This window comes from Corythoichthys intestinalis, chromosome 5, assembly GCF_030265065.1.
Source record: "Corythoichthys intestinalis isolate RoL2023-P3 chromosome 5, ASM3026506v1, whole genome shotgun sequence".
Taxonomy (NCBI): Eukaryota; Metazoa; Chordata; class Actinopteri; order Syngnathiformes; family Syngnathidae; genus Corythoichthys; species Corythoichthys intestinalis.
Genome location: NC_080399.1, coordinates 33,833,710 through 33,849,639, shown reverse-complemented (window position 1 = coordinate 33,849,639; position 15,930 = coordinate 33,833,710). Strand labels below are relative to the sequence as shown.

The 15,930-nt window shown below is 39.7% G+C and overlaps 2 protein-coding genes across 2 annotated transcripts in view; one reads left to right on the top strand and one right to left on the bottom strand.

Moving 5' to 3' along the window:
* ighmbp2 (immunoglobulin mu DNA binding protein 2) overlaps positions 1-5,842 on the top strand; it is an 18,074-nt gene extending 12,232 nt beyond the window's left edge. Inside the window, exons 14-16 of the mRNA XM_057837708.1 lie at positions 32-823; positions 1,610-1,809; positions 4,660-5,842. Coding sequence (XP_057693691.1) covers positions 32-823; positions 1,610-1,809; positions 4,660-4,857 — 1,190 coding nt within the window. The 3' untranslated portion in view covers positions 4,858-5,842. The remainder of the gene's footprint in view (positions 1-31; positions 824-1,609; positions 1,810-4,659) is intronic.
* On the bottom strand, positions 4,917-15,930 carry rapsn (receptor-associated protein of the synapse, 43kD). Its single transcript, XM_057837709.1, has 8 exons — positions 15,468-15,930; positions 14,736-15,074; positions 13,467-13,625; positions 11,652-11,750; positions 11,445-11,567; positions 6,786-6,839; positions 6,501-6,700; positions 4,917-6,431 (listed from the first exon to the last, which is right to left on the bottom strand). The coding sequence occupies exons 1-8, from the start codon at positions 15,690-15,692 to the stop codon at positions 6,359-6,361; spliced, it is 1,272 nt and encodes a 423-aa protein (XP_057693692.1). The 5' UTR covers positions 15,693-15,930; the 3' UTR covers positions 4,917-6,358.

Genomic DNA, 15,930 nt, shown 5'->3' with positions numbered 1-15,930 from the left:
AACTTCCAGTTAATGCTCTTTCTGAATGCAGGTGAAGTTGGATTTCTGGCAGAGGACAGAAGAATAAACGTTGCTGTCACACGCGCGAGACGTCACGTCGCCATTGTGTGTGACACCCAGACTGTTCAGACTCATTCTTTCCTCAAGACGCTGGTCAATCATATCACTGATTGTGGAGAGGTCCGAACAGCATTTGAGTACTTACAAGACATTGTACCGCAGAATTACGTCCGTGACCACAAAGACACGAGACCTGACAACGAGAACGCGCAGAAAGTTGAAAGAAAAAAAGAAAGAAAGAAGAAATCAAGTGGAACTAGCAGTAAAAATAGCAACCAACATAACAATCCAATGAAGTCACGTGTATCAACGTTAAACGAGGAGGAACAGAAAAAAAAACGGGAAAGTGAGATAAGAAAAATGGTGGAAAACTTCCTTAAGAACCTCACTCAGATGGAACTACAGTTTCCAGCGTCATTCAACTCCCATGACCGCCTGCTAGTGCACCAAATCGCCGAAGAGCTGGGCCTCACGCACCAGAGTAAAGGTGAGGGGACAGAGAGATGTATCACTGTATCAAGACCGGAGCAACCAAAACCACGAGAGGAGGAGGAAAGAAAAAAAAATGACAAAGAGGGAACTTCCCAGGAGAAGGATGTTCCTCAACAACCCCCGAAAGAGTTATCACTAGAAAATCCATTGGATTTAAAAAGTTTACATTTAGAGCGGATGCAGAGGGAACAGCAGAAAAGGGAAGAAAATGCTCAACAAAAGAAGCAGCAAAAGATCTCTGTTTCTACAAATAAATCCACTGTCACAAAAGGTAAAAATATCACATTTTTCGGATTTACGGTGCACTTAAAATAGTTATTTATTTCCAAAAACTGACAGCGAGCCAAATAATGCAGTGCACTTTATGTATGAATGATATTGGAAAAAATTGACATTGCGACTTCTTGGGGGTTTGCGATATATTGCCATATTAAAACCAACAGATGACTTGAAATGCTGAAAAGACTGGTTGACTCACCATGACCGCATTGTATTATTGTAATACGGTTTAATCCAGGCTAAGGGGATTCATTTGTGAGTGATGAAGAATCATCTTTATAAACGGAATCCAGGAGGCCTTGTCTTTGCACACTTACATTTTTTTATGACTCAAAACAGAAGTGATCAAAGCTAAAAAAAAAAAACAAAAAAAAACAAAAAAAAACAATCACACGTCCTGGGATGAGACTATTGCACATGCGCACATTTTGATGGCGATGTTCAAACGATATATTGTGCAGGCCAAGTATAAATTCTGGTTGTGATTACCCCATAGATATACGAATTATGTATCTTTTTTTAACCCTTTCAGGGCTCTCATTTGACTCATTGTCTTCCAATGACTGTGTTAGACGCCGAATCCATTTTGACTGGGAGGGCTAGCAGCAATCATTCGCTGCCAGTAATTCCGAGTCAACATGGATTGGACATCTATCGTCACCATTGGGTGTTTTAATGTGTGTGTGTTTTAAATTATTTTACTATCTACCACAGCACATACTCTTTGAATACTATATTGGCAGTCAGTAAGTTAACAGTTGCTTTTCCACCATTCCAGGAAAGAAGCGAACCAAAGCTGGTGCATGTGAAATTGCAGCAGCTGCTTCTCCGAGCGACGACTTTGACGCCCTCATCAACGCCGTGGTGAAGGCTGAGAGTGTGTGCAGTTTTGTCAAGTGTAAAGCTTCCGTGTTAACTCTCGGCCAGCTCTGTCTTTTCTGCAACAGGCAATATTGTCTCAGTCACCACATACCAGAGGTAATGCAGGAATGGCACAATTTTGACAAGTAGACCAATGAGTGTTAAAGTGCCATTATGTAAATCAACTAAGGCTGTCGCAATCCATCAACAACTACCTAATTTTTCAGATTGTAAAGCGCATTTAAAATCCCATTTTTCTCCAAAAATTGACAGTGTGCCTCATGTATTAATTCTGGTTGTGCTTAATGAACTGGATCCTACTTTGTCTGAGCATAACATTATACTGCTTCAGTATTGGGCTCAGGACAGAAAGTCGTCATTCATTTAACACATAAATACAATAATAAAACAAATGATAAATTCATGAATAAAGCAAGAATTACAATCTTAAAAGATCAGAACAAATGACATGCATTACACTCTTGCTCCAATGCACCTTATAATCAGGTGAGCCTTATGCATTAAAATTAAATCTGTTGATAGATGCCATATAATCCATTGCGCTTTATTGTCTGAAAAACACGGCAATCAATTATCAAAAGAATCAGTAACTTGATTTGTTGATCCAAAAATGGTGAAATCTTTTTTGAGCCTATTAATGGAAAATATTTATTTTGTTTTGTTTTCATTATTATTTTTTTAATCTATAAATGGGGGAAAAAAATAGGCCTTTTCTTTTTTTCCACGTAAATTTTTAATTCTTTTCCCCCGTAAATTTTTCATTCATTGATTTTTTTATTTTTATTTTTTTAATATATATATAAATTTTAAAAAGTATTGCCAAATAGTCTATCCTATTTATTGTTCTATTTAATTTTGGGGGGAAAAAAAAAACTCAGAAAAACCCATTGGTGCAAAACACTAAATAGTCTTTATTTTTAGAAGAAAAAAAATTCAGTTAAAAAACAAAAGGGAAGACCACTGAAAATTCTTCATTTTTAGAATAGCAAAAAAATATTCATCTACTTATTTTAAATTTTAAAAAGGACAGAACTATACAGTGAGGCACATTAAGTATTTAATCAACCACTAATTGTGCAAGTTCTCCCACTTGAATAGATTAGAGAGGCCTGTAATCGTCAACATGGTCAAACCTCAACCATGAGAGACAGAATGTGGGGAAAGAAAACAGAAAATCACAATGTTTGATTTTTAAAGAATTTATTTGAAAATAATGGTGGAAAATAAGTATTAATATTATATATATAAGTATATATATAAGTATAAATATTTCCATTAAGGTCAATACTAAAAGTTCATCTCAATACTTTGTTATGTACCCTTTGTTGGCAATAACGTTTTCTGTAACTCTTCACAAGCTTTTCACACACTGTTGCTGGTATTTTGGCCCATTCCTCCATGCAGATCTCCTCTAGAGCAGTGATGTTTTGGGGCTGTAGTTGGACAACACAGACTTTCAACTCCCTCCACAGATTTTCTATGGGGTTGAGATCTGGAGACTGGCTATGCCACTCCAGGACCTTGAAATTCTTCTTACGAAGCCACTCCTTTTTTGCCCTGGCTGTGTGTTTGGGATCATTGTAATGCTGAAAGACCCAGCCACGTTTCATCTTCAATGCCCTTGCTGATGGAAGGACATTTTCACTCAAAATCTCTCGATACATGGCCCCATTCATTCTTTCCTTTACACAGATCAGTCCTCCTGGTCCATTTGCAGAAAAACAGCCCCAAAGCATGATGTTTCCACCCCCATGCTTCACAGTAGGTATGGTGTTCTTCAGATGCAATTCAGTATTCTTTCTCCTCCAAACACGAGAACCTGTGTTTCTACCAAAAAGTTCTATTTTTGTTTCATCTGACCATAACACATTCTCCCGGTCCTCTTCTGGATCACCCAAATGCTCTCTAGCGAACCACAGACGGGCCTGGACGTGTACTGGCTTTAGCAGGGGGACACGTCTGGCACTGCAGAATTTGAGTCCCTGGCGGCGCATTGTGTTACTGATAGTAGCCCTTGTTACTGTCAGGTACTGTCTAGGTCATTCACTACGTCCCCCGTGTGGTTCTGGGATTTTTGCTCACCGTTCTTTTTATCATTTTGACGCCACGGGGGGGAGATCTTGCATGGAGCTCCAGATCGAGGGAGATTATCAGTGGTCTCGTATGTCTTCCATTTTCTAATAATTGCTCCCACAGTTGATTTCTTTACACCAAGCGTTTTACCTATTGCAGATTCAGCCTGGTGCAGGTCTGCAATTTTGTCTCTGGTGTCCTACGACAGCTCTTTGGTCTTGGCCATAGTGGAGTTTGGAGTGTGACTGACTGAGGTTGTGGACATGTGTCTTTTATACTGATAATGAGTTAAAACAGGTGCCATTAATACAGGTAACGAGTGGAGCCTCGTTAGACCTCGTTAGAAGTTAGACCTCTTTGACAGCCAGAAATCTTGCTTGTTTGTAGGTGACCAAATACTTGTTTTCCATTCTAATTTGGAAATAAATTCTTTAAAAATCAAACAATGTGATTTTCTGGGGTTTTTTTCCCACATTCTGTCTCTCATGGTTGAGGTTTACCCATGCTGACAATTACAGGCCTCTCTAATCTTTTCAAGTAGGAGAACTTGCACAATTGGTGGTTGACTAAATACTTATTTGCCCCACTGTAAAGCTCAGATTTCTGTAGTCCTCAAGCTTTCATTTAACACAATGGAAATTTCATTGAAATTTTATTTCAGAGAGGAACATGACGCACATGATTTACTTAAGTGGCCCACAGAAAATGATGTGGCGGTCGTGATCTGGCACTTGGTCTGCGAGTTTCACTTTGAAAATGGAATTTTGTTCAAAATTCTCGTGGGATGTATGATAAGCTGAAACCAGAGTTGAAAATGTAGTCTATCCTTACAAAGACACTTGTTCAAGCCTTTAAATGTTTGTATCATTTTAGGTTCACGGCTGTGGCGACAAAGCCAAGACACACGCGCGAATGAGAATAAGCAAGGAGGGGGTTCTTTACGCCGGCAGCGGGACAAAGGATAAATCAATGGACCCTAACAAGAAAGCCTATCTACACAGGAAACTGGACTCTAAACTTAAAGATATGGCAACACAGAGGAAAACAAAAAACAAAGACATGGATGGTTAACAACAGTGGAATAAATAGTGTCAGTTGTGCAAAGAAATTTCTTGTTTTATCCTTTTTTATTTTGTAAACAAGAAGATACAACACAATGGACAGTTGGGTACTTTCATCCACATTAAAACACAAAATAATACAAATGTTAGAGGCAGATAAGTCATGATGCAAGCATACTGTGTGGCATTGATAAAGCCAAAGTTACAACTGTAGACACGTAACTACAAGCATACATTAATTTGGGTACCTTCTTTTTTTATACAGTTGAGCCAGCTCTGACTGGTAAATACAATACCAGAATTTCATTTACTCTGGCTGTGCGAACAATTTTGAACAGAAAGATTTGAGAGGTAGTTTATTTTTTCAATGATAGGCATCCAATACATTTGAACTGGGTTGCCCTTGAATGAGTTAAGTCAAATTAATGTCACAGATTTCAGTAAACAGGGTATACAATAACTGACCGCAAAGTTAGGTACACCAGTGCAATCAAAACGGAGCCGAAAAACAGCCGTGTCAACTATTCTGCCTTTACAAATATACAGTTTGGATACTGAGGCATTAATTTAACCCTGTGTTTATTACAGTGGTTATAATTAGCAGTTTCCATTGTATAGAGAGGTGTTTCTAATATGTTTATAAAAAGAAATAAATGTAACAAATACCTAGGTTTTCACTGAATAGTATAAATGTTCAAGTAAATACAAAACTAGATTTAGACAAGTCATTGTAGTTGCTTGGCATTCAATTAAACATGCAATGTCTGACATGCAGAGTTCTCAATTCTATTCAAGCTCACCATTCTTCCCCTCTAATATATTTATTTAAATAACTAATCAATTTACAAACAAATACATCGAAACAACCTGCAGATTTCCTGTTCAAACACATTTTCCTACACTATGGATGCAAGATGCGGACAGAAAAAGGAATTCCTATGAAGAACTGTGCGTTGATCCGGCTCCTTCAATTCAGTGAATAAGGAGAAAACAGCTTTGTAAAGACATGAGATTTTTGTTTAGTTCTTGACGAACACTTTCTTAATCAAAATGTTGACGTGACTGTATGTACAACAACATATCCTTGTTAAATTCAGAAGTGTCACAGAAAAACGTGAAAATGCACAAATAAGTCTATATAACAGCAAGAGCACTTAATCTTTATTGTACATTACTAATGCATAGACTAGCATGAGATAAGTTATAAATGTGGTGTATGCGGTCCACATTCTTTGGGACATCCATACACTCTGGAAACAGGCCAAATATTCCAGCCTGTGTTAAAATGTGGCCAGTGGCAATGTCACCCCCGATGTCTTATTTTGTCACTTCCAAACAGGGTGGAGAATCCCGCTTCCGTTCATCATTCCTCTGCACAAGGCCAAGAATTCAACCTCAGTCAAAGATCTTCATCTCTGTCCCCGAGGCTTCCCGCTTCTCTCAAGACCGGTCAGCAGCATGTGAGGCATCCATGTGTTTGGAGATCAACTCGTGCAAACACGGTGGAACAATCACACAAATCCTGGCTTCATGGAGTTCTTAAAACACTTGGGACATCCTTTTGTCCCGTTAGTTTGCAGACATCTGAAAAAATAAAATCGTTATACCCAGAAGTGCTCAGGAGGCGAGACGGGACAGTGAACCGACACCCACTTGAGGTGGAAAATGTGGGAACAGGGCAAGGCCTGCAGCTTTTGGTCCCTGTCCCCGATGGACTCGCCGCACATGCCGCAGTAGAGCTCCAGCTCCTCCACGCACTGAAGGAACTTTACGACTTGCTCGCGCAGTTCCTCCTGTCTTCCTTGGCTCCTGTAGATGCCCTCCCTAAGGCAATGGGCCTTCAGCGTGCAAAGCTTGAAGCGCAAGTACAACAAATTCAGTAAAACACAGTTGACATCTGTGGATGGTTTGACATTGTGTTTAGAATGCTTCACAAACCTTATTTCCCATCACGTCTGCCAAAGCCTGTGCTCGTTCTAAGGAATCCAGAGCCTTGAACACCAGTAATCAAGCAAATCAATCTCTACGGTAAGCACATACCTACCCTTTCTGACCTAAAATACAAACTAGAAAAGTATGCTGAGAAACAACTTGAAGAATCAAACCTTGCAGTGAAAGTTTCTGAGATGGGAGATGGGTCAATCACACAACTAAAATAGTAGCCATATTTCTCTTCATTACACTGAATTACGTAGGTTTCTCCACTTTCTGATCCTTGTCAAAAACCAAGGAAGTATCTTAAAAAATGTCTCTTACTGGACATGGCTTGTTTTGGTTCTGAATGTGGACACCACCACAATGAAGTGGCAGAACTAAACTATTTGGTTTCGGGTGTATACAGTCATGTAAAAAAATTATGACACCCCATGAAATATTCAGTTCTTTACTAAGGAATGTTCACATATCAATGCCTGATCTTATTTTTCTTTATCTCTGGAAAAGAAATTGAGTTAATTGCAGGTACACAACAAAAACTTTTTTTTACTCATTAAACCAACTACAGTGGGGCAAATAAGTATTTAGTCAACCACCAATTGTGCAAGTTCTCCTACTTGAAAAGATTAGTGAGGCCTGTAATTGTCAACGTGGGTAAACCTCAACCATGAGAGACAATGTAGAAAAAAAAAATCACATTGTTTGATTTTTAAAGAATTTATTTCCAAATTAGAGTGGTCACCTATAAACAAGCAACATTTTTGGCTGTCAAAGAGGTCTGACGAGGCTCCACTCGTTACCTGTATTAATGGCACCTGTTTTAACTCATTATCGGTATAAAAGACACCTGTCCACAATCTCAGTCAGTCACACTCCAAACTCCATTATGGCCAAGACCAAAGAGCTGTCGAAGGACACCAGAGACAAAATTGTAGACCTGCACCAGGCTGGGAAGACTGAATCTGCAATAGGTAAAACGCTTGGTGTAAAGAAATAAACTGTGGGAGCAATTATTAGAAAATGGAAGACATACAACACCACTGATAATCTCCCTCAATCTGGGGCTCCATGCAAGATTTCACCCCGTGGCATCAAGATGATAAGAACGGTGAGCAAAAATCCCGGAACTACACGGGGGGGCCTACTAAATGACTACAAAGAGCTGGGACCACAGTAACAAAGGCTACTATCAGTAACACAATGCGCCGCCAGGGACTCAAATCCTGCACTGCCAGACGTGTCCCCCTGCTGAAGCCAGTACACATCCAGGCCCGTCTGCGGTTCACTAGAGAGCATTTGGATGATCCAGAAGAGGACTGGGAGAATGTGTTATGGTAAGAGGAAACCAAAATAGAACTTTATGGTAGAAACACAGGTTCTCGTGTTTGGAGGAGAAAGAATACTGAATTGCATCCGAAGAACACCATACCCACTGTGAATAATGGGGGTGGAAACATCATGCTTTGGGGCTGTTTTTCTGCAAATGGACCAGGAGGACTGATCTGTGTAAAGGAAAGAATGAATGGGGCCATGTATCGAGAGAGTTTGAGTGAAAATCTCCTTCCATCAGCAAGGGCATTGAAGATGAGACGTAGCTGGGTCTTTCAGCATGACAATGATCCCAAACACACAGCCAGTGCAACAAAGGAGTGGCTTCGTAAGAAGCATTTCAAGGTCCTGGAGTGGCCTAGCCAGTCTATAGATCTCAACCCCATAGAAAATCTGTGTAGGGAGTTGAAAGTCTGTGTTGCCCAACAACAGCCCCAAAACATCACTGCTCTAGAAGAGATCTGCAAGGAGGAATGGGCCAAAATACCAGCAACAGTGTGTGAAAAGCTTGTGAAGAGTTACAGAAAACGTTTGGCCTCCGTTATTGCCAACAAAGGGTACATAACAAAATATTGAGATGAACTTTTGGTATGACCAAATACTTATTTTCCACCATGATTTGCAAAAAAAAATTCTTTAAAAATCAAACAATGTGATTTTCCGTTTTTTTTCCCACATTCTGTCTCTCATGGTTGAGGTTTACTCATGTTGGCAATTACAGGCCTCTAATATTTTCAAGTGGGAGAACTGGCACAATTAGTGGTTGATTAAATGCTTATTTGCCCCACTGTATATCAATAAAAATACATATTCTAAGTGAGGAAAAAGTTGGGACACCCTACCACCTACAGTGTATCACAAAAGTGAGTACGCCCCTCGTATTTCTGCAGATATCTTATCTTTTCATGGGACAAACACTGACAAAATGACACTTAGACACAATGAAAAGTAGTCTGTGTGCAGCTGATATAATGGTGTTAATTTATTTTCCCCTCAAAATAACTCAAAATATAGCCATTAATATCGAAAACCCTGGCAACAAAAGTGAGTACACCCCTATGAAAAAACTCATATCCCTAAATGTCCAAATTGAGTATTGCTTGTCATTTTCCCTCCAAAATGTCACGTGACTCGTTACAGGAGTGCTATCAGCATTGCTGCAGAGATTGAAGAGGTGGGGAGGTCAGCCTGTTAGTGCTCAGACCATACGCCGCACTCTACATCAAATTTATTGGTGTGTATGGCTGTCACCCCAGGAGGAAGCCTCTTCAGAAGACGGTACACAAGAAAGCCCGCAAAGTTTGCGAAGACATGTCAACAGAGCATACGGATTACTGGAACCATGTCCTATGGTCTAATGAGCTGGGCGGACATGACATTTTGGAGGGAAAATGACAAGCAGTACTCAATTTGGACTTTTAGGGATGCGCGATTTTTCATAGGGGTGTACTCACTTTTGTTGCCAGGGGTTTCAATATTCATGGCTATATTTTGAGGGGAAATTAAATTACCTCTATTGTATAAGCTGCACACAGACTACTTTTCATTGTGTCAATTGTCAAAGTGTCATTTTGTCAGTGTTGTCCCATGAAAAGATACACTTAAATATCTGCAGAAAAGCGAGGGGTGTACTCACTTTTGTGATATACTGTAATAGCTAATGTTACCCACTTTGGCTGAAATAACTTCAGTAAGATGCTTTTTGTAGCCATCTACTTGTCTTTGACATCGGTCCGAAGAAGGTTTGCCCCACACCTCAAAGCAGAATACTTTCAGCTGTGAGATGTTTGAGGGGTTTCTTGCATGTAAAGCCCATTTCAAATCACCCCACACTATCTCAATGGGATTAAGATTGGGCTTTGACTCAGCCATTCCAAGACTCTGAATTTCTTCTTTTTCAGCCAGTCCTTGATGGATTTACTGGTATGTTTTGGGTCATTGTCATGTTGCAGGGTCCAGTTTCGCTTCAGCTTTAGTTTTTTCACAGATGATCTCCCGTGTTCCTCAAGCACCCTCTGATACATGATAGAATTCATGGTGGATTCTATGATGGTGAGCTGGCCAGGTCCTGCTTTAGCAAAGCATCCCCAAACCATGACACTTCCACCTCAATGCTTCACATTTGGTATGAGGTTCTTTCCTGGAATGCTGTATTGGGTTTACGAAAAACATGTCCTCTGTTTGGTGTCCAAATAATTCAATTTTAGATTCATCTGTCCAAAGAACATTATTCCAGAAACCATGATCTTTGTCTGCATTCACTCTGGCAAACGTCAGTCTGGCCTTCATGTTTTTCTTGGAGAGCAAAGGTTTGCTCCTTGCACACCTCCCATGAAGGTTAAACTTGTGAGGTCTCTTTCTGATTGTAGAGGCATGCACTTTCACATCAACAGTCCCAAGAACCTGCTGTAGGTCCTGTGATGACATTTTAGGGTTTTTGGGGACTTCTTTTAGCATCTTGCGGTCTATTCTCGGGTTGAACTTGATTGGAAAGCCAGACCTGGGCATGTTGGCAGTTGTTTTGAATGTCCTCCACTTGTAGACTATTTTCTGGAAAGTGGAATGCCTGATTTTATATTCTTTTGAAATCCCTTACCAAAATCATAAGCGTCTACAATCTTCTTTCTGAAGGCCTCAGAGCGCTCCTTTGATCTAACCATGGTGTTTTCTCTCACTTCAACAGTCAGGGGCACACCAAACTAAATTTGAGGTTTAAATAAGGCAAGGCTCCTTCAAAACACTGGGTAATGATGTTCTAATCATGTGCAGCTAATGTGATACCCCGTGTGTGAATTTAGCCTTTTTAAGTGGGATTGAATGAGGGGGTGTCCTAATTTATTCAACAGAAATTGCATTTATTTAAAATGACATTTTACAGAAAGTTTTAAAAAATCTTTTTTTCATGTTTAATTTTTTAGGTCTACAGTATTACTTGGATCTCTCAAGATTGTTAAAACTGATATTAAATATCCATATAACCAAATATCTTAGAAAACACGCAGGCTTCCATAGGATGTCCTGATTTTTTCACATGACTGTATGAAGTAGTATACATATGTAAAAAATGCACATTTTTTATGCCCCCCCAGCAATAAACTCAAAACAGCTACTTTTGTGAGAAAGGCAATCTAGAGCTTGAACAGTTCACCCTTTCAATCACAGGGCATGTAAAGTATAGAAACAGACAGTCACTGACTAGGAACAGAGCATGGGACCAATGAATCACTATACTATAACACTTTTTTTCAGTGGAGGCTGGAATGTCTGTAGTTTCTACCTGAAGTATTGCAATACCCATCTATTAATACTGCATTTAAGTTCTAATATGGGTACCTGAACATGTTCCTTCAGCAGAAGCCAACACTTTGCCACTGCCAGGTGCACATGGGCTTGTCCGAGTCGATTCCCAATCTCTGTCATGATACCCAATGCCGACTCGTAACGAGGGAATGCTTTCTGAAAGGTAAAGAAAAAGACACATTTTCAAAGATCATTTGTCAAGTGTAACAAAATCTGGGAAAACAAACGATAGTTTCTTACATCAAAGTCACGCCGATAGCGGTGTATGTCTGCAAAGTTCTGCAAACACAGAGCCTGAAGAGGACGGTCACCGTGCTGCAGAGCAATTTTCATAGATTCCTGTGAAATAAAAATATTGGAGAAAGAACTCCGTCACTGAGCTCTGCTTTCATCTATAGATGGCAAAATATGCAGACGAAACAACAGGAAAAGAGAGGAGCAAAAAATGTAAGTATGGGGGGAAAAAAATAATAACTTATTCATTTCAGATTTTAGGATGAGAATAATAGAAATAGAAAAAGTTGATTGTCCATGGTACCTCATCTATTAATGTAATTGGTCAATACTGTATACAGTATGCTATACAGTATTTTTGACCAAGCTGCTTTTATTAACTTCAACAACCCTAATGCAGCTATAACGTCAGAAAAAAAAAAAAAAATGCAAAAGACCTTTATTTCTTTACCCCTTGAATTTACATTTACCAAATATATATAAAGCATTGGAGGAATACATGGTTACCTGTAAAAAAAAAAAAAAGAAAAAAGTACCAAATATAGAAAATAGATTGGAAAAAAATATAGCTAAAATGTTAAAATCCTAAAACAGAAAAAGATAAATATACCGTATACATATGTATATAAACACCTGATTTAATAATAATAATAATAATATATGAAAAATATAAGATTTTTGGAGGGGCTAATTCAAGAATAAATACAATGGGAGGAATTTATTTTAAAATCCTTTATTATTCTTATATTTTGCGGGGGGGAAAATTATTAGGAAATCCTTATATAAAATGATGTTTACATATTTTCTTCTATTTTCCTTTTTATTTTTTAAATCTTGTTATTTTTAATATTATTTTGTTCTTAGGATTTTGTCATTTTTAGTTGTAGTTTTCCATTTTAAATGTCTAGTCGATAATTTTTTTTGTATTCCTTTTTTCCTGTACTTATGTATTCCCCAATATTTTGAGATTTCTATAATGTAAATTCAGAATCAACTGGTGTATGTATGTTTTCCAGTATGTTTTCTAATAATTCTCCTGAGGGATTGTGAGAATTCTAAGCTCACCTTCAAGTATACTCCTGTGCATAGCTATTTTAATTATGACAGGATTTGTAAATCTTATGGCTAAATGTATTTGTTCAAAATAATAAATCTGAAAAGCACCCTGCTATTTCGTCACTAGCTTTTTAAACACCAAGTGAATGACATCAACTTATTAATTGCACCCGTTCCTCGCCTCCTGCAGCACATAATAAGAACAGATAGTGGGGACTTAAAGGCCCTCTCTTCATTAACACTTTAAACCAGTGCCTCTGTGGGCATTTTTTGGTCCACGTCTAAGATCTTGTACAAGAGAACAACTGGTGCCAGCACCTGTCAGCAACCGAGCATCCACTGTATCTACAACTTACACAACACGAAGGCCATAGTTAACTACATACTGTATCATGTATTTTGCGCTTGTGTTTTGGGCTGTAAGTTTACGGAAAGCAAAGAGCAAGGCAGGAGTGTGGACCTAATTGGTGGAAGCAGGGTTAGACAGCAAAGGAGTCAGTCAAACTGACAATATTTATTTACAAATATTCAAAAGCAAACAAAGTACGGGACGAAAACGAAATGGGGAACAAAAAAACTTAGAACATTGCATGAACAAATTGGGGGGTAAAAAGGACTGAAAGAAAGTGGGGAACTAAATACAAACAGTGACTAGGAACATCTGGACAAGACACAAGTGACTGTGGGAAGAGAACAAACAAAAAGGCAAAAACCAGAAAAAGTAAAAAGTCTAATCCCGAGCATTCCCTAAAAATAAGATGTTACCTCGCAGCATTCCATAGCATCCGGCAAGCGCTCCAGCTTCCTGTAGGCCACTGACATATGGTACTGACTCATGGCTCGATATTTAAGGCTCCAACCTTTGCCGTAGTCATTGACAAGCTCGGCTGCTTTGCATGGAAAGAACAAGGCTTTCTCGTAGTCCTGCGGGTGCACATATTAAATGAGGAAGGCAGGTTAAAATGGCTGCGTCCCAAAAAAGAAGCCTCAAACTGTACCCTTTTTTTGGGACGAGTGCATTCTCCACATGCCGCATGGTCACAATGCCATTGAAAGCAATCCTTCACGGGAAGCTAGGGGATTACTCTTACAAATCTCTGATGTCAAGGGTACGCCATCATGCCCCCTCCCTCACCCCAGGTCCTCATGACTAACAATGCCCAGTATTGCATGAGCTAACAGTTGGTCATGTTTGTTTGGATGCTCCACGGTGTTATCATGCTCTGCAAATACACACGAGTGAACCTAGTGATTGCACAATCAAGTCACACGTGCCACCCAATGTCAATGAGCTACTGCGTCCAGTAGCTATAAATGAAACAATGCACTCCGCTTTATAGAGGCTAGCTTTCGCTCTCATGCTAGCTCAATTACTGCCATTGATGCTGATGGACGTCCTGCAAGCTACCGTATTATTCCAAGTCTTGTGCAATAGGATTATAACGATACATCGATCTGGATCGATGCATCAACCGAAGGACCCTGTATGGAATCAAGTTGTGACAGACTTTGTAATATCTGCGAATAACGTATTGTCATCCCAAAAAATCGATACATTTATTGCTGGACCTTGTATCGAATCAAATCATGGCAAACTTCGTAATCTTGGCAAATATCGTAATGTCCAAGGAATCAATTCCGTACTTAGTATTTTGTCATGAAATTGGTGACTTACACCCATAGTTAAAAATAAGGGTGTAACGATACCTCGATCTAGTTGTTCCAATCAAATCAATTGAAATGCCAACACATCAAACATGGATATTGTCATCTTTAGATACATTATGCTATTTTGTAAAAAAGAATGGTTTTCCCCCAGCATCTCAAATGTATTGGTAGCAAAACTGTCATAATTGTATTTTTGTTGCTATAGATAAAAAATGTAACTTATGTTGTTAAATGCCTAGATAATATCACATGAATGGAAATGAAATCATGGCAGACTTAGTAATATCGACAAATGTATCGTTGTTGAAAGATTGTATCGTCATGGATTTAGTGATTTACACCCCTAAGTGACTTGTGATGCGTTACCTTCAGATGGACGTAAATATTTCCCAGACTGCAGCAGACTCTGCACTCCAGCATCTTGTCATCATTGTTGTGCGCGTAGCGCAAGGCCTTTTCATAGCTCTGCAGAGCTTGCTGGAAGAGGCTAAGGCCCAGGAAGGCGTTGCCCATGCTCAGACATACCTGACCGTTGAGCTGCAGGCTGACTGTGGTGCCCTGCATATTCAAGCATGTCTTACAGTACGAGACCGTTTTGTGGAAGTCGCACAGCTTCTCGTTGCTGCGCGCCAAGTTCAGGTAGCCCTCGGTCAGGTAGTCGGGGTCTTCCATTTCTCTGGCTGTGTCGATCTGATCCAAGGCGTACTGCGGAGAAAGTGCATTAACGTTGATATCACTTTCAAATTATTCTTCCGCGAGAGGCGTTTGAGTTGGGCCGATTATGTCAACAAGACACCCCACACTGAGTCTCGGATTGCGGAACACTTATTTACGCTGCATTGAGCGCAAGCCACACATGGAAGTGGTAACCTTTGATCTTGTACCATCTTAAACACATCTTTTGCATCGCAGAAATGCACAATTACTTCACAGACTCGTTCCAATAACACACTAATGATATATAGAGGCATGCGCTCTGGGAATTATGTCATGAGAGCATTGCTGGTTGCATAACGCGGTTTAAATGAACACCAACAAGAAGTGAGAGACAATCTAAACATGTTGTCAGTTGTCATTCTTGGTGCAGGGGAATCTTACCTTGAGCATATCTTTATATTTCCCCATTTCCGAGTGAGCAGTGATCAAGCATCCCAAAACCCGAAACTTCCCACCGGGATCGGAGGTTTTCTCTAATACTTTCGTCCACACTTGCAAAGCTTTGTCAGTCTGGTTGGACTGGTACAACTTCAGTCCTTTCTCTATCTGTTGCTTGGTTTGGTCCTGGCCCATTTCTGTACTGAGTTGCCTCATAAAAATATTCATTTGTTTAGGCCATGGGACTTCAGCGGGGCAGCAAGAAAGCAGATCTCCGCCATGCTAAGAACTGAAGAGCCCCTGAAGATGATCCCTTGAGAGGTCGGTGCCAGAAGGCCTAACACGTTCAGATCCCACAACTCCGGCTGCGCTGGGGCAGAAAAGAAACTGGATCCAACGAAGTCGAGACCATTATCACCAACGGCTTCGTGGTAAACCCGGAAATATCTTCCCCGTTTAACTCTGC

Coding starts and splice junctions, on each gene's coding strand:
- rapsn (XM_057837709.1), bottom strand. CDS start 15,692: ATGAATATTTTTATGAGGCAACTCAGTACAGAAATGGGCCAGGACCAA. Junction 13,626..14,735: donor ATATTTACGTCCATCTGAAG/GTAACGCATCAC, acceptor GTGCACCCGCAG/GACTACGAGAAAGCCTTGTT. Junction 6,432..6,500: donor TCCCACATTTTCCACCTCAA/GTGGGTGTCGGT, acceptor TTATTTTTTCAG/ATGTCTGCAAACTAACGGGA.